The 27,926-nt window shown below is 37.8% G+C and overlaps 1 protein-coding gene and 2 long non-coding RNA genes across 4 annotated transcripts in view; 2 read left to right on the top strand and 1 right to left on the bottom strand.

Moving 5' to 3' along the window:
* KIF27 (kinesin family member 27) overlaps window positions 1–19,475 on the top strand; it is a 93,551-nt gene extending 74,076 nt beyond the window's left edge. For both annotated transcript variants that reach the window (XM_043565363.1, XM_043565362.1), the window contains exons 14-18: window positions 3,240–3,455; window positions 8,052–8,258; window positions 9,618–9,816; window positions 13,010–13,174; window positions 17,739–19,475. In XM_043565363.1, coding sequence (XP_043421298.1) covers window positions 3,240–3,455; window positions 8,052–8,258; window positions 9,618–9,816; window positions 13,010–13,174; window positions 17,739–18,223 — 1,272 coding nt within the window. In that variant the 3' untranslated portion in view covers window positions 18,224–19,475. The remainder of the gene's footprint in view (window positions 1–3,239; window positions 3,456–8,051; window positions 8,259–9,617; window positions 9,817–13,009; window positions 13,175–17,738) is intronic.
* LOC122474479 lies at window positions 10,464–26,168 on the bottom strand. Its single transcript, XR_006294911.1, has 2 exons — window positions 26,020–26,168; window positions 10,464–10,759 (listed from the first exon to the last, which is right to left on the bottom strand). It is a non-coding gene; the product is annotated as an uncharacterized LOC122474479 (long non-coding RNA).
* LOC122474481 lies at window positions 20,173–26,586 on the top strand. The gene is made up of 2 exons (XR_006294912.1): window positions 20,173–21,328; window positions 26,117–26,586. It is a non-coding gene; the product is annotated as an uncharacterized LOC122474481 (long non-coding RNA).
* The last annotated feature ends 1,340 nt before the right edge of the window (window positions 26,587–27,926 follow it).

Raw genomic sequence — 27,926 nt, 5'->3', positions numbered from 1 at the left:
GATCTCATGGTTTGTGGGTTCAAACCCCGCGTCAGGCTCTGTGTGATAGCTCAGAGCCTGGAGCCTGCTTCGGATTCTGTGTCTCCTTCTGTCTCTGCCCCTCCCCCACTTGTGCTCTGTCTCTCAAAAATAAATAAATGTAAAAAAACATTTTTTTTTAAGTAATGATACCTTTATGAGATAGAATTCACATAGAATACAAAAAGACTCCGAAATGAAGGGACTAAGATTTTCAGAAGGCAGAAGTGAGGCATAGGATGGAAACGACATCATCAGGAAACCACCCTTTTCTCACTTTGAAGACCAGACGGTTTATTTTCTGAAGCTTGAACCAGGTACAGCAGATGGTCACGGTAAGTCAGAATACTCAAAAGAGGTAATGAATAAAAGTCAGTCTACGTAGGAATCCTGAGATAGCCATTTCCTAACACCTACTTGGATCCCAAAATGCTGACAGCCAGATTTATACTTCCAAACAAGACATTGTTGGATTTTCTGAAACAGTCCATGAAGAAAGACCTAAAAACACCCTTGGGGGCCCCCAACTAAGTGGCCAGACCCCAGATACATCCCATGGTGACAAAGTATACCTACTACAGAACTTATCAGCATTTTCATACCTAACTCTTAAATGTGACATCCATGTCAGGAATGCTACTAACATGAAAGTCAGAGTCCAAAAGAAAAAAAGAAGCTCAGAGACATCAGAAATAGAGGAAGGAGCTGAAAAAAACTTTCAAAAAACCTTTAATATTCTCAAGGTGTTGAAAGATTATATAGTCTATCCATAAAATGAGAACTGCTAGAAATTTAAACATTTTATTTTTAATTTTTTCAACATATGTTTTATATTCTAGAGAGAGAAAGAGCATGCGAGAGGGAGATAGGGACAGAGAGGGAGATAGAGAGAATCTTAAGCACGCTCCACACTCATCACGGAGCCCAACACAGGGCTCAATCCCATGACCTTGGAATCATGACCTGAGCCAAAATCAAGAGTCAGATGCTCAACTTACTGAGCCACCCAGGCACCCCGAGAACTGTTGGAAATTTAAAGCGTTGGAGGATAACATTGAGAAAATATCCCAGAAAGTAAATAAAAGAATAAATTAATAGAAAATAAGAGAAAAAAATGTAATTGGCAGATAAATCCAGAAGTCCAACGTCCAAGAAATGGAATTTCAGAAAGCTATAACAGAGAAAACAGAAGAGGGGACTATCAAAGACAATACAAAAAATTTTCCCAGCACTGAAGATGTGCGACTCCAGATGGAAATTGGTCATCAAGGGCCTGCAAAATGAGTGCCAAAAGCTTATCACTGTGAAGTTTTAAGTATACTGAGGAAAAAAAAAAAAAGATCCTGAAAACTACCAGATAGAAGACATGAGTCACTTGTAAATCTCAACAATCAGAATGATATTGGACTTCTCAACCTTCTTCAGTAGACACTAAAAGACCTGCAGCAGTCTTCCAACTCACAAGGAAAATTATTTCCAATCAAGACTTCTTTTGAGCCTAACTCTGAATCAAATATGAAGGCACAATAAGGGCATTTTCAAGTGAAAAGAATGATCTCTGACCTCATCTCTCAGGAAACTACTAGAGGATATGCTCCACAAAAATGAGGGCATCAGCTACGAAAAAGGAAGACTTGGGGTACTGAAAGTGTGATCCAACATGGAAATTCCAGGGATAATACTAAAAGGAAGTTCCAGAATAACTAGTCCAGTTTGGAGCAGGAGGATGGAGATTTCAGGCAAAATGTTTCCAGAAAAAGAATAGAACAAAAAGATGACCTGATTTAAGTTTTGGTCAAGTGAAAAAAAACAGTATTGAGAGGAACTGTATAATTGTATTGGAGAAGAATTAGTAGGACATACCAGCAGTCATACCCTATAGAAAATGATAATTTTATACGAGACATTTGAGCTGTGAATAATACAAAGCTATGTGAACTGAATATTGATTTAACATAAAACTGTAATACACCTTATACTGGGAGACTAGAGGGAGGGGAAGTAGAGGAGGCATAATAGTGCCAAGTGCTCGTCTTCCATAATAGTCCATCTGTGGGCACTATTTGAAATTGGTTATGTTATTTAGAAACATGGACATTAACACAAGCAGAAATAGCTAGAAAGGTTGAAGATAGTTGTTTCTGGAGAGTGGGACTCAGGTAAGAGGGTGGGGTAGGGAGACTGCTTTTTTAAAAACTTTTAAGCCTGTGGTATATATACATGTAATTACTTAGATGAAAATCCATTTTAAGAATTTTCTTTTTTTAATGTTTGTTTATTTTGAGAGAGACAGAACATGAGCCAGGGAGTCGTGAGAGAGAGGAAGAGAGAGAGAATCCCAAGCAGGCTCCACACTGCCACCATAGAGCCTGACGCAAGGCTCACCACTCACTGTGAGATCTTGACCTGAGCCAAAATCAAGAGCTGGATACTTAACCGAATGAGCCACTCAGGTGCACCTTAAAAATTTTCTTAAAAAAAGAAATTCTTTTAAGTTAGGCCATAATGAAGATCTCCATTACTCTAATTGGCCACATTTTCTGACCAGAATGAAATAAGAGCAGAAACAAATTATATGTTTAAACAACAAACCAAATCTCAACCTATAGAGAACTTATAGTTACAGACCATATAACTGTGTAACAGGCCAAGGAAGAAAAGTTTAATTTAAAAAATAATAAAAAAGAAAAATATTACCTCTTTTTAAAAATAAATTTTTTTAACGTTTATTTATTTTTGAGACAGAGAGACAGAGCATGAACGGGGGAGGGTCATAGAGAGAGGGAGACACAGAATCTGAAACAGGCTCCAGGCTCTGAGCTGTCAGCACAAAGCCCGACGCGGGGCTCAAACTCACGGACCGTGATATCATGACCTGAGCCGAAGTCAGACGCTTAACCGACTGAGCCACCCAGGCGCCCCCCAAAAAATGTTACCTCTTAAAACCAATACTCTGTAGTCTGGTATAGCCAAGCAATACTTGGCAGTAAATTCATCATTGGAATCTCCATTAAAAAAAAAAAAAAAAAAAAAAAAAAGGCATTCGACTTAAGATTTTAAAAAATGAACCCCCCAGCCCAAAAAACTCCATAAGAGAAAACAATAATGTGGAAGCTCAAAATATATTCAGTTAGTAACTTTTTTCTGTTTTTCCTAATTTATATGAAGTTTGGGTTTCTAATAACTGTTTTTGGGGTGTTTGGTTGATTGTGTCTTTTTAGGTCTTAAACACAGATAGTTTGAAAATATCAACTCGCCTGAACTTGTTGGACCAAGAGTTGTCTGAAAAGAATGTAGAGCTGCAACGCAGCACGGCTGAGGAGAAAATAAAGATTTCTGAACAAGTTCAGGCCCTCCAGAAAGAGAAGGATCAGCTACAGAGACGAAGAAACAGTGTGGACGAGAAACTTAAAAATGGTAGTGTGTTGTCACCTGAAGTAAGTCAGTATTCTTTAGAACTGGAAGTGCTCTATGATGGGTCACTTGGATGATTTCCTCCGTCTTTGTTAACTTAAACATAAAAATGGATAAATCTGGTAAACTCTGTTTTCTTGAGACTTTGTCAGATGTAATGAGTTGAGCTGGCACCCATTAGGTGCCATAAGCCATGCTTGACCAGAGACTGTGATATCCTCACACAGGGGTCCGTGAACATGGCCTCCTACTGGCATCTCCACGGATGGGAAACTAACACTTACCTTGAGTAGGGACTTTCTCAGCTGGGGCTTCTCATCTGACATCACAGAACACAGATGAGCTGAAGAACTCTTTTTCTCAGTTCTTCCAAAGAGAGCACCTACCTCCTCTCTGCAACTTTCTTGAACGATACTAGGTAATTCGTTACATACATGAATGTCTAGGACATTAAGGGTTAATTCCTTCAGAAAGGCCCAGCCTGCAGGAGCATATTCCAGCCCAAGTAGATGCGTAGAACTCAAATCCCAATAAAAATACCTTTGAGTTGCAGTTTTCATTTGGGAGAGCTTATGGCTCCTCTCACCTTTATTTTTTTAAAGTCTGTAGAAGATAGTATATTTATTGGCTGTCACAATTGTCCCAGACTGTGTCTTTTTTCAAAATTTTACATCAGTTGGCAATGGTACTTATCCCTTACTTTATCAGACAAGTATGAATTTTTGAGCCTACATGTTCTCTACAGATATTTTGTAAGTTTATTGATTTATTTTGAGAGGAGAGAGAGAGTACAAGCAGGGGAGGGGTACAGAGAGAGAGAATGCCAAGCAGGCTCTGCATTGTCAGCACAGAGCCGGACATGGGGCTCAAACTCACGAACTGTGATATCATGACCTGAGCCAAGATCAAGAGTAATACGCTTAACCAACTGAGCCCTCCACATGCCCCTCTATGCAAATATTTATTGTTGCTGTCCTGTCATGACCAAAGCAAGAGAAGATTGTTAAGGGAAAGTGAGTAGCTGGGGATCACGCACCTTGCCGAATCTCGTATGGTTTTAGATTGGAGCAAATGGGAGATGGAAGTTAAGGGGGCTGGGTAAGAAGGAACAAGAGCAAAGATTTCATAAATGAGATTGTTGTTCACTGTGTGGATGAAAGAAATTGAAGACTAACTTGATTGGGGGCTATGTGGCATTATAAGCTTCACTGCCCAGTTTAATAACATGAGTAGCTGAGAGGATCACAGAATCAGACTGTCCTCCTGGGGCTGTTAAATTGGAGCCTGGCCTTGTAGATCGAGAGGTATGAGAGCCTAAGATACTGCAAAATGTAATATTAGTATTTAAGGAATTTTTGCCTGCCCAAGACTGTTACCAGACCCTATAGAAGAAACCAAAACAGTAAAAAGCATTATGCTTCTTTTGAGAAATTCATACTCTATCTGGGGAAAAGAGACAAATATAAGAAGACTCTAAACCCTGAAGAACATAAAAAAAGCAAGTTATAATAATGTAATAAAACTATACTTATTATATTATTTATACAAAGCAATGCAGTGATCATGTGGGGGGAAGATTCATCAAGGCAACTTTGGTGCATTAGAAACTTGAGCTGAAGGGCGCCTGGGTGGCTCAGTCGGTTGGGTGTCCAACTTCAGCTCAGGTCATGATCTCACGGTCCATGAGTTTGAGCCCCGCATCGCGCTCTGTGCTGACAGCTCAGAGTCTGGAGCCTGCTTCGGATTCCGTGTCTCCCTCTCTCTCTGCTCCTCCCCAGCTCAGGCTCTGTCTCGCTCTCTCAAAAATAAATAAATGTTAAAAAAAAAAATTTAAAGAAACTTGAGCTGAATTATGAAAACCACGATACTGGTAGATACAAGAAAGAAGGCCGTTGTAGATAGAACACCATAAATAAGGCATGGAGAAGGGAACGAGCAAATTATTTTTGCAGAAAGGGTAGAAGTTCCATTGTCACTATCAAGAAACATTTACATTTCTATTTCATATAGAATTCTGTAACTAAAAAACATTATTTAGGGTTTTGTGGGGAAAACACAGCACCATGCATAATACCTGTGTAGCAGCCAGTCTGGATTGGTTTGAGGGAATGCTGAGCCTCCTACAACTCGTGGGGTTCCGTCAGCCATGGGAGCTTCCGTGCAGCCTTCTTCCACAAGGTTGCTTCTTCTTAGTGTCAGTCTCAAGTGGGCTCTGCTCTCACTACTGTCTTAACGCCAAGATTAACATTACCAAACAGATCTGCCAATAGCAGGTGATCAGGGACATGAGATTGTGATGTGACACAAGACATCAGTAAAATCTAGGTGCAATAGTTGGCTGTTTCGATGTCTTTAAACTAGCTTAGAATTATTTTCTCTTGCCACAATAGATTAAAACCGTTTTCATAATGGGAAGTGATAGAAAGATTTTAGATTATACTAGTACAGGATTCTGCAACAACTTAATATAGACAAATACTTCGTTCTGTGGGTAAATTCCGTAAACAAATTTAAAAAAATACTTCAACTCCATTTTTCTAATAATACACAGCAGTTGCTCAGTGAGAGGGGCATAGGAGAAAATATAAGAACTATTATGTTTATTTCACTTGTACTTTCAATTTCATGTTTTATCACTAACGTGCATAGAAATATACGTATATACAGTGCTTAAAAGTGTTTACTTTATGTGTGTTTGTTTTTGGTTTTGGTTTTTCACTGATAGGGATGTGTGATCTAAACTTTTTGGAGACCCCCTGCTTTAGGTGCTTGTTGCTCTCAGTGTGCTCTCTGGATCTGCAGCAGCCTCACCTGGGAGCCTGTTAGAAATGCAGAGCCTTGGGCCACACCCAGACCTGCTGAATCAGAAATCTGCATTTTAACAAGATCCCTGGTGCATGTGTGAAAAAGCAGTGCTCTGTGATAAAACATTAGTCAACTCTTGATAATCTGTCATTTGCCTCCTGGCCATTTTTCATCCTGGAACAGTTTCCCATTGCCATTCATCTTGCCAACCCACACCTATTGCTGCGTTCGAGGGAATCACGAATATTTATACACTGCAGCCTCACTGGATTGGGCCATCCTCAGGGTTCTGTAGTCATACTGCCTTATATTATCTCAGTACTTCCCTAACTTAGATGCAAACTATAGAAACTGAATTTGGGCCAAATTGTTCTCAGACATATATAAAGGTAAACTCTTGCCACATTTGTTTTTGGAAAATATCATAGTATGCATTCAAAAGTTAAATATGTTCTTTGGATAGTCCACTTTTATTTTCTGGTTCCTCTTATCCGTTCACCAGTGTACCTTTCAGGACTTAAGTTTGTTTTTCTTAAAAAGGTGAATATTATTTTCTTCCTGACGGAGTGATTATCAAATCATCAAATCCTTGATGGTTAGTGATTGCACAGAGAAACAAAATGGCTCTTTCAGGAGATATTTTATAAAAAAAATTTTTTAATAAGTATTACTCAACCTCCCACTGGAATGAGTTATTACATACCTTTTCCCTGGATTCCAGAAAAGGAGTTCTGAAAGTCAGTCTATTCTTTAGGTAGATCAGAAATATTAACCTTATTTTCTCTTGAAATGCTGGGGGAAGGAGTGGAAAGAAATATTTCGATCACATAATCAGACATATGAAAATATTGTTTTCTCCTTTTTCCTCATTAACTCATTCAGCAGATACTTACTGAGTTTAAACTGTATGATAGGTACTGTGCCAGGCAGTAAGGACTTGAGTATGGACAAGATGGTCTGCCTTCAAGGAACTCAAAGTTGTGGTAACCCTCCACCACACATACAGGTATACAGAAATATTTATCCAAGTCTCACCAAGTTTAAAATAATTTCTTGCCAGAAATTTGGACACTCCCAAATATTATGTGTTTGGATAGTCCAAAGAACTGACAGGGATTCATCAGGTTTGTTGTGTTTTTCTTTTTTCCTACGAAGGAAATCTTCTCTAGCATATGAAAAAAGTTGTACCACCACCATTTTTAATGCCTTTGTTTGCCCCGTAATGACATCTCATAGGAATTTTATGAAATGTTTCATGTCCTTAAATTCTCACTACTTTTTTTTTATGCCATAATCTTTTCTCCCTAAGAGATTCTCTTCTGATGACTAGTCCTTAATAATTTATTCTAAATCTATTTCTTCTTTCCCTCCTGGCAGTCTGTTATTTCGATAGCTCTTTGAAGGGATACTAGGGAGTATCCAGATCTCTTGGACGCATAATATACACTTTAGGAGCTGTGGAAGGAGACACCTGGCAATAGTGCTGGTCCTGGAGGCTGAGGCTTTGTTCAAGTGTATTTCCTGGTTATTGGCATTTGCCGTATGACCTTGGGACGTTTCATAACTCACCTAGCTTTTGCCTCCTCCATTTTACTACACAAAGTTTATTGCAAGGATTCAGTGATTCTATGTTTTATATATGTGTGTATACACATACATTGTGTAGTATTGCAGGCACTCGATAAACGTTACTAAAATTTAGTAGACAAATGGTAATGTTCGTTAGACTCCGATAGCATAGTTGAGATCTTAGTGTATGACCAAGTCCAAGTTGTAGTATTACATTTAAAATGGGTGATTTCTATTATATCTAGGAAGAACATGTTCTTTTCCAACTTGAAGAAGGGATTGAAGCTTTGGAAGCTGCAATTGAATACAAGAATGAAAGTATCCGGAGTCGCCAGAACTCGCTCAGAGCTTCATTCCAAAACCTCTCTTGTAGTGAAGCAAATGTCTTGGAAAAACTAATTTGCCTGAGTCCCATTGAGATTAGAGCTATTCTTTTCAGATATTTCAATAAGGTTTGTTCCTGAGGGACAGGATTTTCTTATAGAAGGGTGGGTCAGGATGCTTATATGTCTCACATTTAAGAAATTGAAAGGCCTAAAAATTTGATGGCATAAATACCATTGAAGTATGATTTCCCATTCCCAGTACTGAGTGTAATCATCTGAAAGTTTTGTGCATGTCCAACTTCAGGAGGTTCTTAAAGTTGGAAGGGCCTTTTGGAAGAAGGGCTTTTTGTAATAGTTTTAAAAACCGAAGAATTCAAGTTCTATTCCTCAGTTACTATTTCTTGGATATTTTCTAGATTTGCTTGTTGCTGCTCAGCATTCATGAAAAATCAAGGGCCCTCCAACTTTGGGTTCCCTTTCCTTCGTTGCTGGGGGCGGGGGGTGGGGGGTTGTACCTGTACATTATCATCAGACCTGTGAACTGAAATGAAGATAATAGTAGATTTTAGCATTAACCTGAACGATGTCTTCTCTTAAGGTATATATTATGAAGTGTTAAACAGATAACTCTTTTCTCTGAAAGGTATATTCAGTGTAAGGGAATATCAGACAATTAATGAAAAATAAAACACTGGAGTTTTAAGATAAAATTCTAGTTCTGTTAGACAAGTGAAATAAAGATGAAAAAATTAATGGAAATGTTATACACAGCCCTCTTCTTGAATAATGACTGTCAGTAGTAAGCTACTATCATTGATCAGAGTGCATCCTTATTACCACATGTACGAAGGGCAGAAAAATGGTGTGGTGCTGTCTGAGGCTCTGATACAGAGAACTCACGGGTTAGAGCACAGGTTCTTAACCCAAAGCACCCAGGTTAAGGTCAGTGGGTGTTCTGACCCTGGGAACCTGAGTATTTATTTCTAGACAGAAGGTCATTACATTAGTGAGTTCTGTGAAGTATCTTCACTTCACAGCAGTGCAGAGAAGAACCCATTGGACTAAATGCACAGTCTGAGACTGAACTCTGTATTTATAGTTTCAGAAAAGTCTGTTACTTATTTATAACATCCATTTTGGAGTTAAAACTGGGAATTACCTGGATGTTACAAGAGTCTTTAGGTTCCTGTTATCTTGTTAGACTAGAGAAATAGTTTTGGATTGTAAATATAAACTGCAGAGACCATGTCTAAGAGATGATGGAGGGGGTGATAGAGCCACATTATATTTAAAATGAAGCTTGTAACCAGTTCAGAATCCCAACAAACTCAAAAGACTATTGGGTTATTTTGTGGGTATGTTACAAAGCATTTGCTTAGTTATTCCATGGGGACTAAGGGAGTTCTTTAGGTAGCCTGAGAGAAGTAGCTTATTATATTAGGCTATTTAAGACAAAGTTAAAAGGTCAAAAAATTTCTTTGCTAGGTGGTCATTTTGCGAGAAACTGAACGGAAACTACACTTAGAGAATGAAGAAGTTAAAATGAAGATTCTGGAGCGGGATAATATGGTTCGTGAGTTGGAATCTGCATTGGAACATCTGAAATTGCAGTGCGACCGGAGACTGACTCTCCAGCAAAAGGAACATGAGCAAAAACTGCAGCTGCTGTTACATCATTTTAAAGGTACCTGCCCCTTCTGGTCAGTTGTGGAAAAATGATGTGTGAGAGGGGCTAGGAAAGAAAGATAGGACAGAATTTGATTAATGAAAACTCCAACATGAAAAGTCAAACATGAATAAATAGTTACGACTTGTACTTGTTTTTGTGCTTTGCATGTTTACCACACGTAGGGGATAGTTGGGTTACCACACATGGGGAGAGTTGACTGCGATGTAGGGCTATTCATGCTTGAAATGCCATCCCTCTGCCTGTCCCTAGTGCTGCACACAAGAACCCCCCTCAGTTTGTTGTTGGTCTGTTTTTTTTTTTTTTTTTAAGTTTATTTATCTTGAGAGACAGCAAGCATGAATGGGGGAGGGGCAGAGAGAGACTAGAGAGAGAATCCCAAGCAGGCTCCACGCTACCAGCACAGAGCCTGACACAGGGCTCGATCTCATGAACCCTGAGATCATGACCTAAGCCGAATCAAGAGTCAAACCCTTAACCTACTGAGCCACCCGGGTGCCCTGTTGTTGGTCTGTTTTCTATGTACAAATGTGGGATGACTTCTAGCTTTGTGGTACACAGTTGAAAAGTTTCTGTCGCCCAAGGATATAGTACCTTGATATTTAAATTACTTTCCCTCCAGAAAATTAAAGCGATAGGCTTTGTCAGATTTCTAGTTATATTTGTTACAATTCTCAGTTAGTTGTAAGTTTTACGCATTAAGATTATTTCTTAGGTCAAAATTAGTCTACCATCAGTGGACACATACTGTTAATCAGTGCACAGTAGTTCAGCCGTCAACTCTGGTGTGGAAAGAGCAGTCATAGCAGTTGGTCCTCATGTTACCTGGCATTTGGCCAGTACATAGTTGCCATGGCAACAGAAGCGCTGCCTGGCGATGCTAGTAATGCTTCAATCCAGGCTGCTTAGCTGCTTAGTCTTGATTCTTGTGATTCTATAGCTGGAAATGGCTTAAACAATGGAGAAACAACCTGAGCAAGCAGAAAATTGGGAAATATATAAATTTGAGTGTTGAAGCAGTGTGCCGCTAAGTTAATTCTATAGCCAGTTAATTAGCAAGCGGTTGTCTGATGACAGGATTTCCTTGACAGGATCCTATACATCACTTCATTCAAACAGCTCTCCTTACCTTATTTTAGTTCTGTCTTAAGTCTCTATAAAGTGATATTTTAATAGATTTGTGGGGTTTTTGTTTTGTTTTTGTTTTAGAGAGAGAGAGAAAGAGAACATGAGAGTGGAGGAGAGGGGCAGAGGGAGAAAGAATCCTAAGCAGGCTCCATCCCCAGCATGGAGCCTGACACAGGGCTTGATCCCATGACCCTGGGATCATGACCTGGGCCAAAATCAAGTGTTGGACGCTCAACTGACTGAGCCATCCAAGCACCCCTTATTAGAATTTTTAATGTATTTTTCAAGTGACATGCATTGTACCACAAAAGCTCACGCTATAGCCAAATAAGAACATTTTAAAAATCATTCATTTCTATAGCTGGGATAAGTTTTTCATAACAAAATGTTAATAATTTATGAATTTTCTAATTTCAACTAAATATGGTATATAAAATTAAGTTGACATAATATTTTTAAATAATTATTCTGAGAGAGAGAGAGAGAGAGAGAGAGAACACATGCACACACAGACAGGGGAGGGGCCAGAGAGAGAGGGAGCGACAGAATCCCAAGTAGGCTCCACACTGTCAGCACAGAGCCCAATGCGGGGCTCAGTCTTATGAACTGTGAGATCATGACCTGAGCCAAAATCAGGAGTTTGACGCTTAACTGGCTGAGCCACCCAGATGCCCAGATGTATTCTTTATGAGGATCCTGATTTATGGTGTTATTAATTTCAAGTATTTTTTTTAACTTTTTTTTTTTTTTTTTTTGAGACAGGGAGAGACAGAGCATGAACAGGGGAGGGTCAGAGAGAGGGAGACACAGACCTGAAACAGGCTCTAGGCTCTGAGCTGTCAGCACAGAGCCCGACACAGGGCTCAAACTTACGGACCGCGAGATCATGACCTGAGCTGAAGTCGGCCACTTAACCGACTGAGCCACCCAGGCGCCCCTAATTTCAAGTATTTTTTAAAGATTTTTTTTAAAGATTTTTTTTTAACTAATCTCTATATTGAATATGGGGCTTAAACTCACAACCCCGAAATCAAGAGTTGCACACTACACTGAGCTAGCCAGGAACCCCTAATTTAAAGTATTTTTAAAAGTTTATTTATTTATTTTTGAGAGAGAGAGAGAGAGAGAGAGAGAGAGAGAGAGAGAGAGCAAGCGCACGAGTGAGCAGGGTAGGAGCAGAGAGAGGGAAAGAGAATCAGAGCCTGACACGGGGCTCGATACCATGAACTGTGAAATCATGACCTGAGCTGAAGAGTCAGATGCTCAACCAATTGAGCCACCCAGGTGCCCCTAAAGTATTTTTAAATACAAGATAATGAGTTAATTTAAAATACCCAATATACTTAGATCACATTTTTCAAAACAGCCAGTTACAACAAAGGATCATTACAAACAGTAGGACCATTTTGTAAATTTACCAATAGGAAAAAGTAGGTCGGAAAGTATTTATTTTCAGAGGGTCAATAACTAGGTTTTACTGATTCTAAAACATACCCAATAGGGACAGTTTATTAGACATTCATAAATATTAATTAGAAGCTTTAAGTTATATTGTAGCATAAACTACAACTGAATGCTATTTTCCTGTCTTTTTGTATGGGTATTTGCTTTTGTCATTTAATCTTTCTGTAGCCTCTTTTAACAGGTTTTTGGTGTTTTTTTTTTTAGAGGTAGAGGCTTGGCTGTAGATTTCTTGAGCCTATGACTTTCCATACATCCACAGTTCCTGATAGGAACTTTAAGTGATGCAACTGATGGACAGGTTCCAAACATGAACTTTTAATGGAAAACACCTTATTTATGCTGTTCTAAGGATAAATCTAGTGAGTGCTACTCAAAAAGCAGTTATAAATTGTGAAAATGTGGTAATTGATAGGGGGTAGGGTGGAGAAAGTGACTAAGGCTAGAAGAATTCAAGTTGTAGCTGAAAACAAATCCTTTCAGGTACCAGATACAGGTAACATACTTCTGACTCATTAAGTATAGTCTGGAAACTATGTTAGAACATAATTTTCAGCCATTTATTTTAAACTGATTTGAAGTGTAAATTTCTATTTCATAGAGCAAGAGGGGGAAGGCATTATGGAAACTTTCAAAACATATGAAGATAAAATCCAGCAGCTGGAAAAAGACCTTTATTTCTATAAGAAAACTAGCAGAGATCTTAAGAAGAAACTTAAGGAATTGGTAGGGGAAACAGTTCGGCGGCAACAAGTACCATGTGAACGTAAGACCTTTAGTGTTACTTGTCACGCTGACAGTATTTGGTGTATCTAGTATTTGGTAACTGACTTGGAGTTTAGCCTTTTCCAATTGATGTGGTTATTTAGAATTCAGTATTTAATTTGTATTGGTCTCGGTAAACAAAAATAGTCGTCTAGTCCTGATCATCAGGAAAATGCAAATCAAAACCACAAGGTGATACCACCTCACACCTGTCAGGAACTATATGTAATGTTCAAATCAACAACACAAGGAACAGCAAGTATTGGCGAGGATGCGGGGAAGGAACCCTCATGCACTGCTGGTGGGAATGCAAACTGGTGCAGCCACTGTGGACTTCCTCAATAGTAGGGAGTTTCCTCACATTAAAAACAGAATTACTATATGATCGAGTAATTCCACTACTGGGTATTTACCCAAAAGTTTGAAAATACTAATTCAAAAAGATATGTGCACCCTCATGTTTTTTGCAGCATTATTTACACTAGCCAAATTATGGGATCAACCCAAGTGTCCAGTACATATATATCATGGTATATATGTATGTATACATATGTATGTATGTGTACGTACATACATATATACATGTATATATACATATATACATACATATATACCATGGAATATTCATAAAATATTCCATAAAAAAGAACGGAATGGAATCTTGCCATTTGCAAGGACATGGATAGATCTAGAGGGTATAATCCTAAGTGAAAAAAGTCAGAGAAAGACAAATACCATATGATCTCACTCATATGTGGAATTTAAGAAACAAAACAAATGTTTGAAAAAGAGACAAACCAGAAAAACAGACTCTTAGCTATAGAGAACAAACTGGTCGTTACCACAGGGGAGATGGGTGGAAGGATGGGTAACATAGGTAAAGGGGATTAAGAGTACACTTAACGTAGCAGTATATAGAATTGTTGAATCACTGTATTGTACACTTAGAACTAATACAACACTGTATATTAATACACTGAATTAAAATTTTTAAATTGTCTAATCTGTGGATGCCACAGAATCACAGGGGAAGTGAACGAAGAAACAAATGTAGATGTATGAAGGAAATGTCACATATTTATTGGCTGTCATGTGCCATGGGCTTTTGTATCCCCTTACTTAAAATAACCCTATAATCTAAGGTAGCTGTTGTTTCCTATATTATTGTAAATTAAGTGTTGTGATTATCACAAAAATGTAAAATAAATAGTGAATACTATAAGTAAAGGTATATATTTCTAAGATCAGTCAGGTCTTTTTCACCATGACCTCTTGAAATTCAAAAATATAATAAAACTCACTGTTGAGACAAAGATGCTTTCTTGCCTAATTGTATGTAGTTATGTAGAAGTAGCACCTTCCTAAATGAAATGATACAAAATCTTGCAAAAGTAGAAAGTGCCATGATTAAAATATACCCTCCTCAAGTCTGCCAATGAGAGAAGAATCACTATTTCTAAAATAATATATTTTACATTTCGTAAAAGAATTAGCCTTCCTTTAGAGAAAGTATTCTAATAAGTCAAGTATGGCTCATGCAAAGTTGACTTTACAACCTTTTAGGAACACACACCTATTTTGTACCTATAAAGAAGACCACTTAAAGATGGGTACAACAAGATTGTAAAGAGACCAGTGAAAAATTATATATATGCATAATGAAAAGATACATGCTGAATATATAATGTAAGCAGAATTAACATAGCTTTAAAGTTTAAAACAGTAATATCTTAGACAAGTAGTTCTAATGCTACCTTATATTTATGATATTTATAATTTATGGACATTTTCATGAGTAGTTCATTCAACCCTCAAACTCAAGGTAGGCCAGTGTCTGCTAATCCCATTTTTAGAGAAGAGAATTGAAACTTAGGTCAAGTAACTTACAAACACAACAGTAATTAGAACATGGTCTAAGGTCTTTTGTCTTACGACTCCTGGTTCAATATTCTAGGATAAAAGTTGTAGATAGAAATGTGATACAAACATGCAGATCCTGCCAGAGAGACTACATTTTTTTTATTTTCAAGGTAGTAATGGAGAGGTACTGATATAATTAAAACATTTACTTGAAATACTGCCTGCACTATATAGCTGAACCTTTTACTTGAAACATGACTTATAAAAATTTGAAATGGAAACAGGTATTAAGTAGCAAACAGAACAATCAGCATAAGGCCATTTTAGCTTTAAAAAAATCCACTTTCGAACTCGAGATATCTGAAATTAGATATTTAGTGTTTCAATGTCTCATGTTTGTATTACTGAGTCAACTAGACATCTCTTAAAATGCCAGTGTAGTATGGTGGTATAGAGCTTTAATCCTTGTCCTGGATCCTCGTCCTGCTCTTCAATGAGACAAATGCAAAAAACTTTGAAAAAGTTAAATAATCTTGAAAATATATAAAGTGATGACACCTGTCTGATCAACTTACTTGGGAAGTCTAGTCTTTTTTATTTGTTCATCCGTTTTTAAGTAAATTCTACTCCCAATGTGGGCCTGAAACTCACGACCCTGAGATCAAGAGTCACATGCTCCATAGAGTCACATGTTTCCATGTCCCACCTAGAAACACCTTTAAAACAATTTTTTTTAATGTTTATTTATTTTTGAGACAGAGGGAGACCCAGCGTGAGTGGGGGAGGGGCAGAGAGAGAGGGAGACACAGAATCCGAAAAAGGCTCTAGGCTCTGAGTGCTCAGCACAGAGCCAGATGTGGGGCTCGAACCCACAAACCATGAGATCATGACCTGAGCTGAAGTCAGACGTTCAGCCGACTGACCCACCCAGGCGCCCCTAGAAACATCTTAAATACTTTTATTTTTTTGGCTCTAAAAAGTAATATAGTTATTGTAGAAAAATTTGAAAATATAGACAAAGCCAAAAAAAATCACCCATAATTCTACCCACAACCATTAACAGTTAGCATAATTCTTTTCAATATTGTCCCCATACAAATGTCAAAAAAGTTACAGTTGGAATCCTATTTGAGATATAGCTTGTACTGTATATATCCTATCTCAAAATGCTACTCTAATATAATGACATTAAACAAGGTTTGTTTGAATTATAAATACAGCAATTTAAATATATCAAATTCTGAATTCCCTAAAAAGTATTATACATTTAGTACTCAGTTTCCTTAATACATAGCTGGCTTGGTATTCAGTTCATTGGTTTTTGATAGTAGTCTCTTTATTTAAGTTTGTTTATTTATTTTGAGAGAGAGAAAGCACGCGGGGGAAGGGCAGGGAGAGAGAGGGAGAGAGAGACTCCTAAGCAGGCTCCACACACAGTGCAGAACCTGACGCAGGATCATGCCCATGAGATCATGACCTGAGCCAAAATCAAGAGTCAGCTACCCAGGTGCCCCAGAAATCTATATTTTTATATGTAACTTTCCAATTGAAAATGTTGGGGTTAAAAAGAAAAAATAATTATCAAAACAAAAACCAACCCCCCCCCCAAAGAAAGAAAACAAAAATAAATAAAATACACACAGTAAGGAAAAATAAAATAAAAATAAAATGTTGGGGTCACATGTTGTTTCATAGGCTAAATAAAGCACATCTGTGGGCCAGATTTGGCTTGGAAGCTGCCAGTGTGCAACTTCTGTTTTTAAACTTGGTATTCATAGGACAAAAAGTACTAATCACATGCCAGTGTATGTTAGAGTTGGCATTTTTCATCATATTAGGTCTAGGGCCTATATGGACTTCTTTTAAGTAAATTTTTATCTTTGATATTAGATAGTTCTTTGATTTGAAGACCTCTAGCTTTGATCTCTTCACTCACTCCTGTCAGTCATTCCATCAGGGTATCCCCACTGAGGAGATACACTGTCACCTCCATTTTGATGGTGGATCCCCAGAATACCCTGAGAGAGCATAACCCTGCCATCATGCTGGGACTTCTAACCAAGATTAGATTTTCACACACATGATGCCATGTCCCCAAAGATTCCCCAAACATAGAGCCAGTATTCTCCAATGCTGTCTTCACTTAGCCAAGGTTTGGACTGTGGTTCACAGTGGCAAGCCCAGTGGAGGGCAGGCATGGAAGGGCACCAGAGAGGCCCAAAGTACTCCTGTGTTTCCAAGGAGAAACAAAATCAGTAGGTGACTGTTTCTCAGTTTTGTTCCATGAATTAAAAGTTCTCAGCTATTCACATTCAAAATGTCTATAAGTGAAATAATAATTCGTATTCACACTTCTGTTTGTCTAAAGAAGTCACTTAAAGGGCACCTGGGTGGCCCAGTCGGCTGAGCATCTGACTTTGGCTCAGGTCATGATCTCTCAGTTTGACGAGTTTGAGCCCCGTGTCGGGCTGTGTGCTGACAGCTCAGAGCCTGGAGCCTGCTTTGGATTCTGTGTCTCCCTCTCTTTCTGCTCCTCCCCTGCTCACACTCTGTCTCTCTCTCAAAAATAAATAAAGATTTAAAAAAATTGTTTTTTAATCTGAAAGACATCATTTATATTGAGTGATAATAATAGGATATCATTAAAATTCCTGTTTTTGAGGAAATCTCTAATTTTTTTTTTTTCTTTTTGGGTTATTTTTAAGATCGTGATGCTGGAGATGGAGTCCTGAACCCTGAAGAACCAGTCATGGTTCCAGAAGAATTAAAATGGGCATCCAGAACTGAAAGTATAAAGTTAAGTGGAAGAGAAAGAGAATTAGACAGTTCAACAAGCAGCTTAAGAACACAACTGAATCCTCAGAAGCTCTTGGAAGAGGCCCCGGAATTACCTCCAATCTGTAGCTCTTTAGCACCCACTAGTGGGCATTTGCTAAACAATGAGGATAAAAAAGAAATAGACGAGTATCATTTCATAAAATCTCACAGTCGACCATCACCCCAAATCCAGCCAGTGGGAAACGCAGGACAGCTTCATGGTGTCACATCTGTAAAGTTATGTCGTAAAGAGTTACGTCAGATTTCTGCCTTGGAACTATCACTACGGCGTTCCAGTCTTGGAGTTGGGGTTGGATCTATGACTCCTGATTCCATTGAAGTAGCTAGGAAGCCGAGTGACTTTAAAACATAGGCATTTGATAATACAATTTTCAATTTAGTAGAGGTGTAAGATTCCTTTTTCTAACCTGTTAGAAATTAAAGCTTATGCTCACTAGTTCTTCCCTCAGGATAAAGGAATAAGGGAAGGAAGGAATCATTTTATATACTATAGACGTGTGTATCTTCTGTGGTATATTTGGGGAGTTTTAATGACTTGCAGATATTTCCATAATAACGAAATGAACACGTTTTCCCATAGTATCAAATAATGGAATATTTAAATATTTCCCCTTATAACTTTGCTTAAAATTTCTTTCCAGGCATATATAAAGAACAAAACATAAAAGTAGGATTATAAACTAAAATATCCATCAAATGTATATTGCCATATAATATAAAAGTATGTTTTAATACATTAATTATATCTTATAAGTTCATATTATTATCATTCTCAAATATAAATATGTGTTTGTTATTTTGGAGAGATGCAGTTAAATATTGCTTGTATGAGCAGGGGAGTCTCCTGCTGCATATGTTTTGGCATAGCTGAAAATCTGTGCCAAAATGCAGTCTGTGGATGAAGGTAATTGATTAGGTTTATGGTTAAAGTTAATTTATGGTCCTCAGTGTCCACAGAGGTTAGGTGATCAGTCTTGACTTTTTAAACATGGTTCTCTGCTTTTTCTGAGATTGTTTTCAGAATGTCATATTGTTGGTTTGCTAATATTATGGAATGTAAGTCTTCGTCTCTCTCCCACCCTGTCTATTCAACATATATCTCATTAGGCTACTAGATTTGGGGGAAAGGATGCAGTTCCTTGCCACAGGGAAGCAATAATAGAATAACAATAAAGCATTACAGCATTTCAAGGAAAAGATACCTGGTCACGGGGAGTATGACTATAAACTTGACGTCTAACCAGAGGCTCTATAGCTAATAATCCGTTGGGCTTACTGGGAGATTTTTTTCTACGGCCTGCTAGGTCAGGTCATGCACACAGGCAGGCCAGACTGCATTGGGACTGTAAATATGTAAATGAAAACTTTTCTTCATGATTTTTTTAGTCTAAATCTTACTATATAATCTAAACTTCAGTTTGGAATTAAGAACTGAACACTGATTGGCCCAACAAACGGTTTGTACTTTTTCATCATACTTTTTAATCACGAAAACATCCCATTATAATGACCAGAGGTATTTTGTTACTTTTTGTTGCTGCTGTTGTCATTTGTGTTACTTTTCCACATTTTCACTTGTAAAATAAAATTTTTTCTTAAACTAATTACTGTTTGGGTGGGGCAGTAGTAAAACCACCCTGACTTATGGATATCTACTCAATTAGAGTCACCCACTTCCTTGCTGACTCCAGTTTTTCTTATGTGATGCTGCTACTAATATTTTTCTTTTGTCCTTTCCTCTGTTGTTATTGACCCTACCCATTCTTACCTAAGACCCAAACTGTCCCTTTGTGCTCAAACACTTATGGTTTTGTTTTTGTGGTTTCTAGGCCCTGGGGAGTAGGGTTCCTTGTTCTCATTGCTAAAAACCAGTTCCTAGAGGAGAAGAAAACCAAAACGAAACAAACTTCTAAATCAGTGAATAGTTTGTGTATCTCTTAAGCATGGTACTGAAATTCATTTAAATTGTAGATTAAATTTTTTTTTTCAACGTTTATTTATTTTGGGACAGAGAGAGACAGAGCATGAACGGGGGAGGGGCAGAGAGAGAGGGAGACACAGAATCGGAAACAGGCTCCAGGCTCTGAGCCATCAGCCCAGAGCCTGACGCAGGGCTCGAACTCACGGACCGCGAGATCGTGGCCTGGCTGAAGTCGGACGCTTAACCGACTGCGCCACCCAGGCGCCCCTAAATTGTAGATTAAATAGGAGTGTTTGAGTGGCTCAGTTGGTTAAGCATCTGATTTTGGCTCAGATCATGTCTCATGGCTTGTGAGTTCAAGCCTCGTATCAGGCTCTGTTCTGAATGTGCAGAGCCTGCTTCAGATCCTCTGGCGTCCCCTCTGTCTGCCCTCCCTCATTTGCTCTCTCTCTCAAAAACAAACATTAAAAAAAATGTAGGTTAAATAGACTGCTGTGGACTTACCTGGGAATGGACTTACCACAATGTCCAGTATTGGCCCAATGAGAAACAACTTTAGACAAGGAATTTACAAACTAACTTGGAAAATATATTTTAAGCAGAGACTATTTCAAGTCAGATTCTGGTTTTAAGCTAGTTTCTTCTTTTTGCCTTTAGTTTGTAGGATATATACTCAATATATAGTATGTGTAATATATATATATATATATATATATGTATATATACACACATAATGGCAAAGGCCAGTGCCTTAACAAAGCACAACAATGATATATTTATTAATGAATGCATAGTTATTAATTAAGGTCCTAATTGTAAATTCCTTATAAATTAAGTAATGATTTAGAAATTATTCATATAAGAATATATTCTAACTCTGGAATCTTGCTTCCCTAAGAAATTGACATATACTTGTTTTGCCTGTGGAAACATAAAAGTATTTTCTAAAAGCAAATAAGTATTTTCTAAAAGCACTAACAAAGCAAAAAAATTTATATCAAACCAACGGTGATTAGATTTGATAATGCAAATGTTAACTGACTTCTAAATAAGAAAGGTACAATTTTTCTTCCTTTTGGTTAAACATATATCCTTTATATGCTATAATAGATTTCATGTACCTACACAAACACATACCTATAAGTAATGTCCTGAACAATAAATATGTTCTGGAAGTGAACTTCCATGTCATTCTAGCTTAGTGCCCTCACAAAGGAAAGAAGAATTATGACACTTCCCCCAAGGCAAGTAAACTTACTTTTTAACAAATGCTACTAATAAATTTTACTCAGTCATATGCTTTCCTTAGTCTAACAATTTTGTCACTGTATTTGCCTTTTAAGAGTGTATATAAAATATGTGTGTGGTTTTCTTTTTTTGTTCATTACAGGTTTTTCTCCACTTAGAGCATTTGGAAGGAAACATATTTGCCTCTGTAAAGTACTAGTTCCTTCTGTAACATCAGAGTGTTACAGGTAACAGAGTTGGAGAATCGTATAAGTATGGGAATTCTGGGTGGCAAGAATATCAATGAAGGTGATTTTGTGCTTTAATATTTGTTTTCTTTTGCTAATGGGTTTTTTGGTTGTGATGTTTTTGTTTTGATTTTTAGTCCCTCTGTTCTTCATATCTTTATGGACTTTGCCCGAAGAGTCAGCAAAAATACAAATGATCTTCAGTAGTGTGGACTTTATTGCCATTAGTCGTTGGCTTATTTGTATTAGTTCAGGTCAATAATGTGGTAAATGCTTATTTAAGAGTAGCTATTTTACCAGCCTGTGAGTTTGAGTCCCACTTCGGGCTCTGTGCTGGCAGTGTGGAGCCTGCTTGGGATTCTCTCTCTCCACTCCCCTCTCTCTCTGCCCCTCTCCTGCTTGCACTCTCTCTCTCTCACAATAAATAAATAAGAACTTAAAAAAAAAAAAGAATAGGTGTCTTATATGAAAGAAGTTAATAGAGGTCTTATAGTAAGTCTTAGAATGAATTGCTAGGGAGTCACATCCTTAGTGGGAGTTTTGATTCTATAGTCAACCTAAATTCTCATGCATCAAATGCAAGAATGACCCGTTTTGCTCTTTCATTTATTCCCTTAGGTACATGTGACTCTTAAAACACTGGTGCATCAATATCTGAAAGTTCAGTGTCTGCTTGTGTACCATTCTTCTCTCAACTTCATGGAATATTAAAAAATATTAACTATGTATATTTTACATTTAAATTTATAACAGGCCAAAGGCTCCCTTCATTAGTACTAACACATTCTTCAACACTTATATTTTCAAAAATTGAAGACAAAGGTGGGCACCAGGGTGGCTCAGTCTGTTAAGCATCTGACTTCAGCTCAGGTCATGATCTCACCGTTCATGGGTTTGAGCCCTGTGTCTGGCTCTGCGCTGACAGTTCAGAGCCTTGTGCCTGTTTGGGATTCTGTCTCCCTTTCTCTTTGCCCCTCCCCTGTTCGTGCGCTGTCTGTCTCTCTCAAAAATGAATAAATAAAAACAATTTTTTTTTGAAAAGAAATGTGGGAATGGATCCTTCCACGATAAACATCTCAAGTGCATTAGATATGTAATACTTTTGAGCTCGTATGGGCAGTAGTGTTTTCAAAGGGCAGTAGGGGCATCTGCCCAGCGGGGAGGAATATTTTATCACTGTCATTGTTTATCTCAATGCTGACAATTAAAAGCAAGCTGACTTTTCATAAGTTTCAATGTTTTAAATACTCTACAAACAATGCACCCCTTTGTCATTGGCACCAGGAGGGACTGCCTGCATTCCTTGCTCTTGGAATGCAGTGCATACATGGTGTTTGATTTTTATCATGACCTTTGTGTTGACCCCAACAATACCCCAACATGGAGGTAATTAGAACATGAGAAATTATCAAAAGAAAGCTCAGAAAAACTTGATGTTGGGGCGTCTGGGTGGCTTAGTCAGTTAAGCATCTGACTCTTGATTTCAGGTCAGGTCATGATCTCATGGTTCATGAATTCAAGCCCCACTCAGGCTGTGCTCTGTGCTGGTGGTGAGAAACCTGCTTGGGATTCTCTCCTTCTCTCTCTGCCCCTCCCCTGTTCACACATGCTTTCTCTTTCAAAATAAACTTAAAAAAAAAATTGATGTTATAATATTGACTTTTGATATTTTCCATAGTTCTTTGTCCCTTTTAATATTTTTTTCCCTAGGAATTTCCATAATGAGTCAAGAGAAAAGCCCCTATGTGAAATGCTAGCAGTGTAATATGATTGAGTCTAAATGTATTGACTTAGACTTAGCTATTATGTTCTACTGGTAAATTGTGATACACACTTCTACTGAGTTTTATCTACAGTACTTTATTTTTTTTTTATGTTTATTTATTTTGAGAGAGAGCAAGAGCAAGCAGGAGAGGGGCAGAAGGAGAGAGAGAATCCCAAGCAGGCTCCACGCTGTGAGCGCAGAGCCTGTCACAGGGCTCAATCCCATGAACCATGAAATCATGACCTGAGCCAAAATCAAGAGTCAGACACTTAACTGAGCCACCCAGGTGTCCCCTCTATAGTACTTTAAAAGAAAAATACAACAATCTCACAGGCTGTTAATACTGAGCAAGATCCTTATATGCCCAAGGAACAAGTTCATTCACAACAGAAGAGTAAAAAAATAAACATTTTTAAAAATGTTTCAGGGGTGCCTGGGTGGCTCAGTCGGTTAAGGGTCCGACTCAATTTCGGCTCAGCTCATGATCTCGCAGTTCATGAGTTTGAGCCCTGCCAGGCTCTGTGCTGACAGCTCAGAGCCTGGAGCCTGCTTTGGATTCTGTGTCTCCCTCTCTCTCTGTTCCTCCCCTGCTCATGCTCTGTCTGTATCTGCCTCTCAAAAATAAATAAATGTTTAAAAAAGCTTAAAAAAATGTTTCATATTTATGATTGTTGGAAATTTAAAACTCCATTTATTAGTTAATACTTGTGTAATTCAAGTAGAAGAAAAATGTATTTTAAAACAATATTTGTATACTGTATTAATGTGTTTTCAAGCTTATTACAGTATATACAAAGGGAAGTATCATTTTTTAAATGCAAAGTAGTAAATATTGTTAGAATTTATTTGATCCGAAAGTCTTTTAAAAGAACCACTTTTTAGGGGCGCCTGGGTGGCGCAGTCGGTTAAGCGTCCGACTTCAGCCAGGTCACGATCTCGCGGTCCGTGAGTTCGAGCCCCGCGTCGGGCTCTGGGCTGATGGCTCGGAGCCTGGAGCCTGTTTCCGATTCTGTGTCTCCCTCTCTCTCTCTGCCCCTCCCCCGTTCATGCTCTGTCTCTCTCTGTCCCAAAAATAAATAAACGTTGGAAAAAAAAAAAAAAAAAGAACCACTTTTTAGACCCTCCCCCCTCTTTCCCAATTATCAACAACAAATTATAGGACAATTATGGCTTACTTAACCCTCATTTCCCATAATGTTCTAGGATTCAAATAGCTCTGATAAGAACACTAGGTAAAAAGGTTTATTTTAAAGCATTCTGTAGACCAGAAAAGAGTTTTAAAAAATATGTTGAGAGAATATATTTTATTTCTCTGGCAACAACACTAAAGCTTAACTTCAATCTTCGGCTATCTCTAAACCCTGAAGAATACTCTCAGTTAGTATTGAATTTGCCAGTTGAAAATATACATCCCAGTTTTTATACCAGTTCCTTTTCCTATGATTGCTAAAATTCAGGATTATATAAAAGAAGCCATCCTTGATAGGATGGAAATTGTGGAGCTATTCAATAGAGAATTACAAAAAACAGTTTTGGATGGATTCCAACAGCCAAGACATAAACCAAAGAAAATAAAGTTAAGCGATTTTACCATTGAAGAGCCATGAATAATATGCCAAAACAAACACCGTAGGCAAAATTGCCAGGATTTATCTTTATATAACACGTAACCATTTTGCTTAGTTTTTCTGTCTGCTAAAATATCCTCGAATATTTCTACTGAAAAACCTCTGGATAAAAGACTCCCATTCATGATTACAAACCGGCAGCTATTGGCCTGCCTGAGAGGCTGAATTGATGCTATTCATTTTTGTTTGTGGTCTGCAGTGGCATTTCACTGTCCACCATGAATTTGGCTGACTTATGTAATAAATGATATGTATTAAAATGGTCAAAGTTTTTTGTTTCTTTGTTTTACTCTCTAGCATGATTTTTCTAGATGGGAAGAATGCGAACAGGGCAACATGTTTATATACTGAGAGGCTGATCTCCTTTTGAATTCCCCTCAAACTGGGGGTTGGGCAGCGTCTGAATTGTTCCATCTGAAGCCTGGAGCTAAGCCTATCTGTTTCACTGGACATTTTCCCAGCTAGTACCAGGTGTCACCGATTGTAAAATACAACCACAACATGACCAGAATGACTCAGGTTAACATCTTAATGGAGTGCATTAAATACTATTTTTCTGAAACACCAGCCTTCTCTTAAAAAAAAAAAAAAGCAATTTATGAATCACTCCCTTGTGTTTTAAATCAAAATCTTACCAAATGCAACTCAAAGTAATTAAATTAATTGGGAGGGAAATTGCTAATTTTATAAGGAACATAGTCTGTTACTTTATCAAATACATGAAAGCACTTTGAAAACTAAAGCATCATATATGTTTATGATGGAATTATAAGTAGGTTTTCCATAGAATTGGCTGTCAAAGTGGGACATTTTAGCACAAATGTGGTTGCTTATCTTATACATATATCCTAAAATATTTTTAAACAAATTATCAGAGTTTTAATTACATTTGTTAGCAACAGTCGAGACAATGGTGTTCTCTGGAAAAGTTTCACGTGAAATCTATTCTCCCAAGAAAATATTTTAAAGACTTGGCTGAGTCTGTTTTATAGGCGTAAGAAGTGCTTCATGACAATTTGAGTTATGAATGAAAGAGTATGTTTTCACCGGGTTTTTAACCACCAGTTTTTTTTTTTTTTTGCCTATTTGTTCCTTATTTATTAAGTAACAATTACATTTGTGAGTTATTAATGAAATCTGGCAGAAAGTAACTTCTTAAAACTGAGAAGAATGTTTTCCATTTGGTAGTCACAAAGATGTTTTAAACTCAAATTTTCCCCTCAAGGAAACTAAAACAGTAAGTTAATTTTGGGTACATGTATAAGTATGTGATCAAATTAACAGCAAAGTTAGTCTTTGGCATTTGATGCTCTTGGCTACTATATACAAGAAGCAGATTAGAATTAAATCTGACATTACCATGGTGGTCTCTCCTTCATATGCATTTTGAGGGAAGCTCCTTCCCCTCAGTTTGCAAGTATCTGCCAGTGTTACAGAATATTTTGTTTCTTTTTAGATCAGAGTACCCAAGACCTGCACAGCCAAGTAATCAAAGAACAGGCCAAGACTTGAAGAGTAATGGAACCTACAGTCAGAAGTATTCTAGTGGATTGTGAACAAATAAATCAGAAGGGAAGAATACTAATGTACACTCCCTGGAAGAGTTACCTTCAATGGTACTGAGGTCTTCTCAGTAAGGTTTATTACAAAGTTTACTATCTCCCAGGAGAAGGGGAAGTAGGTATAAGGAATTGATTGTGTGAGTTTAATTGACCAGGCCACAGCAAACCAAAACACCCCTTAGAACCAGGGCCAGCGTCCTGGGATTTAGCTCTTATGTGGGGAAGGATCTGTGCCTCTTCCAAAGGGTGAACCAGTAACGGAAGTTACTTGTATTCTGAAAACATCACAAAAAGGGCATCTATATACAACAGATTGAAATTTTCCATAGTATTTATTTTATAAATAAAGCATTTTTCCTGCTTAGTGCTTTCTACTAACCTATTATTGTTGAGGACAGAGCTGAAACTCTAGCCCTGTCAGGGAACTTACATTCCAATGATAAGTACTATGGAGAAGATAAAGCAGTGTAAGGAATAGAGAATCAAGGAGGGTTTTTTATTTTTATTTTTTTTTAATGTCTATTTATTTTGAGAGAAAGAGAACATGGGGGAGGGACAAAGAGGAAGAGGGAGAATCCCAAGCAGCAGCATGGTGTCTGATGGTGGGGTTTGAGCACATGAACCATGACATCATGACCTGAGCCAAAATCAAGAGCAAACGCCCAACTAACGATGCCCAACTTACTGAGCCATCCAGGTGCTCCAAGGAGTTTTTTTTTTTTTTTAGAAGGAAATATGCTTCTGAGCCAGGCACACACATAAAGCTGTAAACTCACAGACATAAAAAGTGCTTTTCAATTGACCAAAGGTACACATGCTCAAAAGCAGCAAGCATCAAAAACTGTATCTGAACACAGAAATCATATCCAACCAGTTTTTTTTTTTTTAAGTTTACTTATTGTTCTGAGATAGCTCAAATGAGGGAGGGGCAGAGAAAGTGGGAGAGAGAGAATCGCAAGCAGGCTCCACGCTGTCAGTACAGAGCCCCACGAAGGGCTCTATCTTACCAACCGTGAGATCATGACCTGGGTGGGTATGAAGAGCCAGATGCTTAACCAACTGAGCCATCCAGGAGCCCCCACATCCAACCCGTTTTTATGAGAGGGCAAGAGCACTAATTTTTCAGGGCCATTTTGCCCTTCCATAAATAGAAAACTGCTCTAGATCTACTGCTTTGCTCACAATTGCTTATGATGTTTTTCCAAGTTTAGGATCACATTTCACTTAAAAAAATTCAAATTGAGGTATAATTCACATAAAATTTATCATCTTAATGTGCACAATTCAGTAGTTTTTAGTATACCTAGTATGTTGTGCAATCATACTAATTCCAGAACATTTTCATCCCCCCCACCCCCACAAAAGAAAATCTTTCCCTATTAGCAATCATTCCTAATTTCCCCTTTCCCTCATCCCCTGGCAACTATCCAGTCTACTGTCTGTCTCTTTGGAATTGCCTATTCTTGACATTTCATATCAATATCATATAGTACGTATCCTTTAGCATTTGCCTTCTTAGGGTAATGTTTTCAAGATTCACTCAGGCAGCATGTAACAGTATTTCACTCCTTTTTACAGCTGAATAGCAATCCATTGTATGGATATACCACAGTTTATCCATTCATGAGCTGATGAACATTTGGGTTATTTCCACTTTGGGGCTATTATGAATAACCATGCTATGAACATCTGTGTACAAGTTTT

Source organism: Prionailurus bengalensis, chromosome D4, assembly GCF_016509475.1.
Source record: "Prionailurus bengalensis isolate Pbe53 chromosome D4, Fcat_Pben_1.1_paternal_pri, whole genome shotgun sequence".
In the NCBI taxonomy this organism is placed as follows: domain Eukaryota; kingdom Metazoa; phylum Chordata; class Mammalia; order Carnivora; family Felidae; genus Prionailurus; species Prionailurus bengalensis.
Note: the sequence above shows the minus strand (reverse complement) of the source record. Positions and strands in the feature narration are given on the sequence as shown.